At 59.0% G+C, this 9,748-nt stretch overlaps 2 protein-coding genes across 13 annotated transcripts in view; one reads left to right on the forward strand and one right to left on the reverse strand.

Annotated features, from left to right (window-relative positions):
* SMTN (smoothelin) overlaps window positions 1-6,169 on the forward strand; it is a 40,469-nt gene extending 34,300 nt beyond the window's left edge. For 6 of the 12 annotated variants that reach the window (XM_016938987.4, XM_063807773.1, XM_063807769.1 and 3 more), the window contains 5 exons: window positions 175-348; window positions 589-706; window positions 1,272-1,423; window positions 2,410-2,574; window positions 5,861-6,169. In XM_016938987.4, coding sequence (XP_016794476.1) covers window positions 175-348; window positions 589-706; window positions 1,272-1,423; window positions 2,410-2,554 — 589 coding nt within the window. In that variant the 3' untranslated portion in view covers window positions 2,555-2,574; window positions 5,861-6,169. The remainder of the gene's footprint in view (window positions 1-174; window positions 349-588; window positions 707-1,271; window positions 1,424-2,409; window positions 2,575-5,860) is intronic. The other 6 variants (XM_016938986.4, XM_054675791.2, XM_054675793.2 and 3 more) reach the window with 2 other exon arrangements.
* Window positions 6,170-6,321: 152 nt separating this feature from the next.
* SELENOM (selenoprotein M) lies at window positions 6,322-9,111 on the reverse strand. Its single transcript, NM_001364739.1, has 5 exons — window positions 8,922-9,111; window positions 7,475-7,510; window positions 7,203-7,237; window positions 6,753-6,831; window positions 6,322-6,673 (listed from the first exon to the last, which is right to left on the reverse strand). Exons 1-5 carry the CDS (start codon window positions 9,048-9,050, stop codon window positions 6,515-6,517), a joined length of 438 nt encoding a protein of 145 aa, NP_001351668.1. The 5' UTR covers window positions 9,051-9,111; the 3' UTR covers window positions 6,322-6,514.
* Window positions 9,112-9,748: the final 637 nt, after the last annotated feature.

Consider the following 9,748-nt stretch of genomic DNA (forward strand, 5'->3'; position numbering starts at 1 on the left):
CTCAGTGTACTCCTCTAAAATGCGTGTGATGAGGACGCCTCCCTCCCTGGCAGGCGTTTGTGGCAGTGGAGATACTAGTGTGCTACAACACCCCCCCTCCGCCTCGCGAGTGGTGGTCCAGGCTGGGGAGCAGCCCTCCTCTCCCTGCCTAACATGCGCCTCCCCAACCCCTAGCATCTTCGACCGCGAGGACCAGGCCAGCCCACGGGCCGGCAGCCTGGCGGCGCTCGAGAAACGGCAGGCCGAGAAGAAGAAAGAGCTGATGAAGGCGCAGAGTCTGCCCAAGACCTCAGCCTCCCAGGCGCGCAAGGCCATGATTGAGAAGCTGGAGAAGGAGGGCGCGGCCGGGTGAGCTGCAGAAGTGGGCTGGGCAGTGGGGGGCGGGGCTTGATAGGCAGTGGGAGGCGGGGCTTGATAGGCAGTGGGGGGCGGGGCTTGATAGTTGGCCCGGCAGAGGCGGGAAGACGGCTAGATCTGTGGTGCAAAGGCCCGAAGGTCATGGAAGGCGGGGCCTGGGATCCACTGGGTGGGCCCACCGAGGCATGCCCCTTATAGTCGTGTGACCTGGTCCTGACACCGCCCCTACAGCAGCCCTGGCGGACCCCGCGCAGCCGTGCAGCGATCCACCAGCTTCGGGGTCCCCAACGCCAACAGCATCAAGCAGATGCTGCTGGACTGGTGCCGAGCCAAGACTCGCGGCTACGAGGTGAGCCCCGGGAGGCCAGGGGGCCTGGAGGCCTCCCCAGACCCCAGCTCAACACCTCCTTCTTAGCAGAGCTCCTATTACCCAGTACACTTCCTGCCACTGTGTGGCCTCACAGGGAACATGGAAAGGCTCTTGGGGTGAGGAAACTGAGGCTCAAAGAGGACACAAGGCAAGCCCTAGATTCCAGAATCAGTGATGAAGTAACAGGGCCTCTTGGGTGGTGGGCAGGGTTCAAGGCCGGATCCCACTCTTGGAGTCCCCTCCTTGTTGCTCTGTAGGAGGCCCTGAGTCAATTTCTCTAAATGAGGGAAGGAGTGATGAGGCATGACCATAGCCTTAGCTGGGTGGTGCTGGGCCTCTCAGTAGCTCTGTCCCTTGAAATTGCAAATATGGGAGTTGACAGGCTGACTTGGAGGAGGCTCATGTTCCAACTATCCACTCATTGTGCAAGCTACGGGGCCTCTTTGTGCCCAGTGCCCTAGGTCTGGAATACCAGAATGCTGAGGGGTAGACAGCAGGGGGGAGTTGCCCCCAGCGTCCTGACCAGTCTTCCTACGGCTTATAGCACGTCGACATCCAGAACTTCTCCTCCAGCTGGAGTGATGGGATGGCCTTCTGTGCCCTGGTGCATAACTTCTTCCCTGAGGCCTTCGACTATGGGCAGCTTAGCCCTCAGAACCGACGCCAGAACTTCGAGGTGGCCTTCTCATCTGCGGAGTAAGTGTGGGCCCTGGCCCTGCTAATGTTGCTGCACATCTGGGGCTGGACATCGGGACCAGGCCCAGTTGCCCTGAGAACCCCTGGAGCGGGCCAGCCACATTGTCAGTCAGCGGCTGAGACCCCCTTCCCCAGAGAGTCCCCGTCCTTCTCCATCCCCGCCCACCCGCTGCTGAGCGTGCCAGGTGCCCGCCGGAACGAAGGAGCCGCAGGCCGGCCTACCAGCCCGGGCCAAAGCCCACCAGGTGGCCCTGTCCATATCCCCTCCATCCTCCCTCTGCCCCCTTCTCCCTCTCTCTCCCTTTCTCTGTCCTGCTCTCCTCCCACTATCACCAGAGCTTCCTGCTCCCACGGGATCCCGGCTGGAGATTCCAAAAGGAGGCTCCTGGCCCGGGCACCGTGCCCGCCCAGCCTATATAGTGCTGCCAGAGGCTTATATAGGACCTCAGCAAGCCCTCCACTTTGGAATCGTTGCCCCGTCTGCTCACCTCACCCTCAGCACCCTTCTCCATCTGTCTTCCCTTCTTTCCCCTTCTCTTTCTGGTTTCCCTCAAATTTCTTCCTCCTCCTCCTTCTCCTCTTCCTCCTCCCCCCACCTCCTCTCACGCCTCCCTCACCCCCTCTCCCCGGGGCACAGCCCTCCTCTCCAACCTTGGTGCCAACGCCATCGCCCCCACCCCGCGTTCCCGCTTGCCCCTAGAGTTCTCTGCACCTGTGACTGGTTTGGCCCCCACCCCTGTCTGCATTGCACACCATTAGTGATGGGTAGTGAGCGGCACGTCCACAGTGGGGAGGCGGCATGCGGGGGGCTGGCGGACTGCAGCACTGGAATCGTAATTGAACTCATGTCTCTGTGTGTGTGTGTATGTGTGTGTGTCTCTGTTTCCTCCCCTCTCTCTTCTCTGCCTCTTCCCTCTCTTCCCCACCCGGGGCCCTGGCCTCCTGCCCCCGTCCCCCACCCCTTCCCGGCCCCCTACCCTCCCCAGGACCCATGCGGACTGCCCGCAGCTCCTGGATACAGAGGACATGGTGCGGCTTCGAGAGCCTGACTGGAAGTGCGTGTACACGTACATCCAGGAGTTCTACCGCTGTCTGGTCCAGAAGGGGCTGGTAAAAACCAAAAAGTCCTAACCCCTGCTCGGGGCCCCACGGTGAGAAACGCCGCCTCTCCCACCTGCCCCGTTTCACCAGAATCTGCTCAGCAAGGCCAGAGAGGGTCCAGGGAGGCGGGTGGGGGAAGTAAGGGGGGCATTTAGTCAAGCCAGAGGAGCCAGACATAGCCCTGTCTTCTGGCAGTTCAGGGCCCAGCAGGTGAGACCATTCTAAATGGGCAGTGATGACCCAGGTGAGCAGCACTGTGATGGGGGAAGCCCAGGGGAGATGCCTGACCCAGGCTGCAGGTCTGGGCCCCCCATCTGAAAAAAGTGCAAACTAAGCTGGGATCTGAACAAGTTCAGGCTAAAGGAGGGAGAGGGAGTTCCAGGCAGAGGGATCAGCCTAGGCTTAGCAGGGCAAGAGAGCTGGAGAGCACAGCACATCAGGAAGGGAAGAAACTTGAGTCTGGATATGAGGGAGGAGGGGGCCACAGTTAGAAGTTTGACGTTCTGGCCGAGCACGGTGGCTCATGCCTGTAATCCCAGCACTTTGGGAGGCCAAGGTGGGCAGATCACGAGGTCATGAGTTCAAGACCAGCCTGACCAACATGGTGAAACCCCATCTCTACTAAAAATACAAAAATTAGCCAGGCGTGTGGCGCACACCTGTAATCCTAGCGACTCAGGAGGCTGAGGTAGGAGAATCACTTGAACCCAGGAGGCGAAGGTTGCAATGAGCCGAAATCATGCCACTGCACTCCAGCCTGGGTGACAGAGCGAGACTCCATCTCAAAAAAAAAAAAAAAAAAAAAAAAAAGTTTGACCTTCCTCCTGAGGACAACAGGAGTTATAAAGGGTTTCCAAACAGAGAAGGGATGGATGTAGCATTCTAGGACCTTCCTTGGATGAGGCTTGGATGAGAGATGGGATGGACTAGATGACTGGAATAGCTTAAGAGCTAGAGAGACAGGCTTCCCAATAGATCTGGTTTGGAGAAGGAGAGGGAAGGTCAAGAAGTCTGCCAGGCTCCTGTGTGGGCACTGGGGAGTTGGTGGTGCCATACTCCAAAGTGGGGCGCTCAGGAGCAGGACCAGTTCAACAGGAAGATGTTTCTGGCTGGGGACTCTGGATCCTAAGCCAGCTGTGGCATGTCCTCTCTGGTCACCTCACCTCAGTACCAAAGTAAAGAATTCAGATCCTAAACTAACTACCCCATTACAGACAAGGAGCTCAGAGAGAGACATGGGCTAAGACTGTCCTGGGGGTGGAAGGGAGAGGGAAGATGGTTAGGTCAGAGCTGGGGCCAGAAACTGAGACTCCAAACTCCCCACTTAGTGGCTGTTTTCCTTGCCCCATCAGTGCGTTCCCACCCATTTTGTAGAGAGGATTGAAAATAGAGGCCCAGAAGGAGCAAGGGGATTGGCTGAAGGAATGTGAGTCAGTGACAGGTAGGGGCACACTCAGATGCCCCTCAGGGCCTGGAGCCATTGTGGGGGGCAGTCCACATGTGCACACACACACTCAGAGAAGGAGCACAGATGAGTGGCGGATGGGCTTGGTGCTATCTCCAGATCATATATGGACTTAGGAGCTGCTGCCCAGCAAGCCAGCTTGGAGGGAGAGGGGCCCAGCCCAGCCCTGATCCAGTTGGAAAGTGTGACTCAGCCGTGCTGTTGCTCAAGTTGCCTGGTGTTTGGCCTGTCACTGGGGCAGCCTGAGCCCTGAGCCCTGAGCCCTGAGCCCCAGTGTAAACAATGGCTTTATAAGGTCTCCAGGGAAGGGAGTGGGGCGGGAGGGAGCACCAGGTTGGAGAGGGAGGTCGGGATCCCCGGGACGATAGCCACAGCTGGAAGAAGCTTCAGAGAGAGGCTGCCTTTGCATCATGGTACAGCTCGGGAAACAAGCCCAGTCTGGGATAGGGATGACCCTAGGGGCACGTGGCACATCAGCAGCAGACCCAGAACCCTCTCACTCATCCTAAATTCTTGTAAGGTCTCAAATGAGATAGAGAATAACTGTCCTGTTCTAAAGAGGGGGAAACAGTCATAGAAAAGGGCCTTATCTAGCACCCACAACTGGTTAGGGATACAGTCTGGACTAAAACAGAGGTGTTCGGTGTTCTGCCTCCCAGGTTTCTTCTCTGAAGGAGTCCAGGTGAGCTGGGGGTAGGCCCAGCCCTACCACAGTTCTGAGTTTGTCCATAAGGGCACGAGATGGGAGGTGGTCTTGGGTTCTCAGGTGTCTTGAGAATAAGGAGCAATTGTTGCCATTATGCCTTCCCTGCCATAGGAAACTCATTCAGCAACATTGAATGCTTGCTATGTCCCAGGTATGGCAGATAGGAGAGAGCAAACAGGGATCAAGGCAGAAGAGGTCTTGCTCTGGGGGTTGAGGGACAGGGGAAAAGGAGCCAGAGAGCAGACTCCAGCTTCAGAGCTCTGGGAGCTGTCAGTTGCTTAATAGGCACAACCCACTCACTCCAGAGTGGGGAAAAGGCTTTGCCAACACCCAGAACTGGGGGCCTGGGTCCCATGCGGCCTAGCCTGCACTTACTAAGCCGTGGGGCTTGAAACAAATGGCTCCTCTGCTCTGTGACTCAGTTTCCTTATCTGTGAAGGGCAGCTAGCATTCTGAAGGATGGCCAGAAGGGTGGTCCCCCCGAGCATGGCATAGATGGTCCATTGGTATTGGCTGGGATCCTCATCTGCCTCCTCTGCTCTACCCAAGGCAGGTGATAAGGGTTAGAGAACCCCTCTGCTGCCCACACGTTCCCTGGCCTCCATCTCCAGCAGCAGGGTTATCCCCACCCCCTGTCAAATAATAGGGGTCCCTGGGCCTCTCAACAGGAAGTACCAGATCAGGCAGCTAGCAGACAATCATCAGTGGACCACGGGGCCACTAGAGTGAGACCTATCCATAGATAAAGATTGGCCAGTGATGAAGCCCATCTGGGTACAAAGGCCGAGCTGAGAGGCTTCTACCAACTGGAGTGTGCCAGTGAGGGTGAGCAGAAGGTGGTCTCCAGGGAGAACATGGGCAGGGTTTGGAGCCAGCACCTCCCCAGGGTTGGAGGAAGCAGACCCAGGACCTGCCTGACTGAGATGGGGCTCTCTTCTGCCATCTCCGCCTCCACCTGCCTAGCTCTGCTCCCCCGCCCCGAGAGATGCCTCCAGGCTTGGGTGGATGAAGCCAGGGGCTTCCTGCCTTCCTGGAAGGCTTTTCCCTGTCTGGAGTTTATGAAAGACCAGCAGGCAATGCGGCAATAAAAAAGACCTTGGGGTAGAGGGGCGCCACGAGAGGCGGGTCTGGCGCTGACATCCAACCCCGTGCCCCCTCCCTGCAGGATGCTGGTGGACTGTGTGCCCCTGGTGGAGGTGGACGACATGATGATCATGGGCAAGAAGCCTGACCCCAAGTGTGTCTTCACCTATGTGCAGTCGCTCTACAACCACCTGCGACGCCACGAACTGCGCCTGCGCGGCAAGAATGTCTAGCCTCCCCGCCCGCATGGCCAGCCAGTGGCAAGCTGCCGCCCCCACTCTCCGGGCACCGTCTCCTGCCTGTGCGTCCGCCCACCGCTGCCCTGTCTGTTGCGACACCCTCCCCCCCACATACACACGCAGCGTTTTGATAAATTATTGGTTTTCAACGATCCTGACTCCTCTCTGCGTCTCCTGGGGGTGGGGAGGGGGTTTGAACCGAAGGCAGCTCGGCAAGGTCTCCAACTCCAGCAGGGATCCTCAGAGGTTCTTCTTCCGACCTCCCACCCCACCCGCCCGCAGCAACGAAGGAGTCGAGCCTCAGTTAAGGCAGGAGGGAATTTAGTGGAGCTGGGGAAGGAAGAAAGTGGGGTTGGGAGAACCTCCCCAACCCCATCCCTGCTGGCCCGGGGACGGGCATCGGCTCTCAGCAAGAGAAGTATTCCCGGGATGCTGAGCGCTTCATTCTGTCTCCAGGACTCAGGCAGGTAGGTCCCAGCTCCGCCGCACCCCCGGACCTACAGGTCAGCGTGGTCCGAAGTTTCCTCTGGGGGCTTCGCGGGCGCCCACACGTACTCGGGGGGCACCTGCGCGTCGGGCGCCGCCTTGCGGTAGAAGCCGAGCTCCTGCACTAGCGCATTGATCTCTTCGCGGGTCATTTCACTGAGTGGGATTCGCTGAGGCGGAGGAGGGGCGGGGTCAGCAGGCTGGGCCTCGCCTCTGGCCTCGCCCCCAGCCCACCTCCCACGGCCTCACCTCTAGTTCCTCGTAGCGGCGGCCCAGCAGCACGAGCTCAGGGTCGGCCCCAGGGAGGTGTTTCATCACCAGGTTGTGACTGGAGGTGGTGTTAAGGAGGGGGGTGGTGGGCAGAGGGAGGTGGTGGTTCCCGCAGCCTTACTGATGGGAACAGCATTGCCTCCTTTGCTCAGAGCTTACTCTGTGCCTGGGTGGGGCCAGGGTCTCCGCTTGTACGTGAGAAAATTAGGGTTCAAAGAAGTAAAGGGCCTTCCTCTCCATTCTGTGGCAGTCATCACTACTCAATCTCTCTTGCCCACCCAACATGGAGACCACCTCAGAATCCTCTGGGAGCCACTACCAATCAATTCAACTTGTCAGTTGAAAACCGTCTGCCACCCCTTTCTGAAGTTACGTGGAGATTCTCCCAGGTGCCCATCCCATTTCCCCTCCCCCAGAACAGAAGGATACTAGAATGGAATGTCCTGGGTGACGAAAGCCTTCACCTGGGGAGGAACCAGAGCATCAGAGACCATGACCTCAGTCTCCTCGAGGTACAGACGGGACACTGAAGCCCAGTGAGGTCATAAAGCAAGTCAGGTGCAGGCTAGACTCTCAGCCTAGGCTAGACTCTCAGCCTAGGGATCCTTCCCCCCTCCCCGCCCCAGTCATTGGGACCATGTTGCCCACTCCCCAAGAGGCTCAGGGGGAACAGAGCTAGGGACCTCTTCCTTCAAACTCACCTCCTTTAGGCGGTTCAGCTGTCATCCCCCACAGGTCTGGAGGGGGATAAAATGGGATAGGTCAGGAGTCCTTCACATTTATTCCAGTCACACCCCCAAAGCCATACATCCTTATCCCTGAGTTGGGTCGGGCTGTGAGTTATCCCCGGATCAGCAGTTCCCAAGGTCTGAAGGAAATGCTGGACCCTTGTGGGCAGAAGGGGGAACTGTGTATACAGGTGGGGAGACTCAGGTCTAGAGACACCAGGGGAAAAGAGCAAGGCCAGAGACCCACAGTGTGCCTGCCAGCCTTGGGGCCTGTACATCCTACTGGCTGTTGACTGACTCCCAATGCCCAGGGGAAATGATCGCCCTGCTCCTCTTAAGCAATAGAGACCTGGGCTTGGCCTTTGATCCCTGAAATCTCACAGTGGAGGCAGAGCAGAAGGAAACACCTCAGAATGGCCCTGGGGGCCCCCACTGGAGACACCTACCATCTGGTCCCTACTCTACACAGGCAGACCTCACCCTGCCTGCCACCTGCGGCCCAGCCCCACAGACCATGTGGTTGCTTCCCTGACATGGGAGGATGGGAGGGCTCCTCCCTGCCTTCCCTGAGGAGATGCCACCATCCAGCAGGAGTCTAGACCCCAGGACCACCCACTCCAGCCCTCCTCCATCCTACCCTCAGCCCTTTTCTTAGAGACAGGGTCTCACTATGTCCCCCAAGCTGATCTTGAACTCCTGGGCTCAAGCAATCCTCCTGCCTTGGCCTCCCAAAGTGCTGGGATTACAGGCGTGCACCACCGGCACCCAGCCATTCTACACCCTTTTGTCAGACAGAGCTGACAAAAAGCTCGGAGGCGGGCTGTGATGGTCAAAGTCACATAGCAAGACAGGGACTCCGAACGGGAATTTCCTGGTGGGGGGAGGATGGGAGGCTGCTGCAGAGTAAATGTTGGCAACCAAGTTCCCAACTCGGTTGCCCCTCCGAGTTGGCCCCCTTCCCCGGATCCTGCATATGGGAGGAGGCACCCAGAAAGTCTTCTTTCCCCCCAGGAGAAGGAAAAGAGACTTTCTGGAACCTCCAGCCCTGGAACCGGGTCGGGGGGGAATTCCAGGAAAACATGAAGTGATGGGGAATGGGAAGTTGGGACAGGATTGGGAGTCATAGGCCACGAGAAGAGTTAGGAGACTGCGTCAGTGTGTCTGGGTGTCTGCTGTCGGACCGGGTAGGGGGAGCTGGGGAAGGGTTCGGAGTTCCAGGCCCCAAAGTCGGTGTCTCAGGCTTCCACGGTGGATGCTGGGGCCATCTGGGGCTAGGGAACAGGAGGGATGGTCCCGGCGCCAGGGGGAAAGCAGGGAGACTCGCGGTTCGAGGTGGTCTTGGGGCCGGGACGGACGGTGCTCCAATGGGGCCGCAGGGTTGGGGAACGATAGTGCCGGGGCTGGAGGCCGGCGTACTCACCTCTACCCGGGCGCGGGTTAGGCCGCTCAGACGGTTCCAGTCCGGCCGGTAGGCAGTGGCGGCTGTGGCTGGGGCCACAAGCGCCGCGAGAAGCAGCAGCAGCGCCAGCGGAGGCAACAGGAGGCTCATCGGGACCCGGCCGCAGATGATGCGCAAGCTGGAGGCGAACCTCCGAGTCGCTGCGCCACGTCTGGGCCTCCAGGCTGGCCCCGCCCCCGCCCCCGCCCCCGCCCCCGCCCCCGCCCCCACTCCCACTCCCACTCCCGCTTACAGGCCCAGTCCCGCTGGAGACCACGCCCCCAGCGCTCGGTCTCCGCCCCAGGACTCCCCGCCGTTACCTCCCGCTAGCTCAGGGCGAGGTCCTGGCTCCTCCCTGGCTTTTGGGCCGTCACTTTCCCAGGTCCGAGAGTGTCGACGCTCCTTTTGTCGACCGAGGACGTGGACGCTCCCCCAGGATGCGGCCAGGCAGCGCCACCTCACGCCGGCAGAGGGTGCCGGCGAGACGCTGAGGGACACGGGAGTTTCTGAGCCGAACCTGCGACTTTAAGATAGGGAAACTGACAGGACATCCAAGAAAAAAAAGGAAAGAAAGAAAGAAGAAAAAATAAGGGAAACTGGCTTTCTGAGGACTCCTCGCTTTGGAGCGTGGGAGATGAGGAGTGAGGTTCGGTGGAGGGGGTGCGGCTTCTGGGAGCCACTGAGACCTACCAGCGTGTCTTCTTACCATCCACAGCTACTGCTGAGCAGACTTTCTGACCTGGGGTGAGGAAAGGAATTTGCTATTCAAAGGTGGGAAAATGCAAGGAGGGTTACAGCTGATAGGCCAC

The sequence above is a fragment of the Pan troglodytes genome, chromosome 23, assembly GCF_028858775.2.
Source record: "Pan troglodytes isolate AG18354 chromosome 23, NHGRI_mPanTro3-v2.0_pri, whole genome shotgun sequence".
Taxonomy (NCBI): domain Eukaryota; kingdom Metazoa; phylum Chordata; class Mammalia; order Primates; family Hominidae; genus Pan; species Pan troglodytes.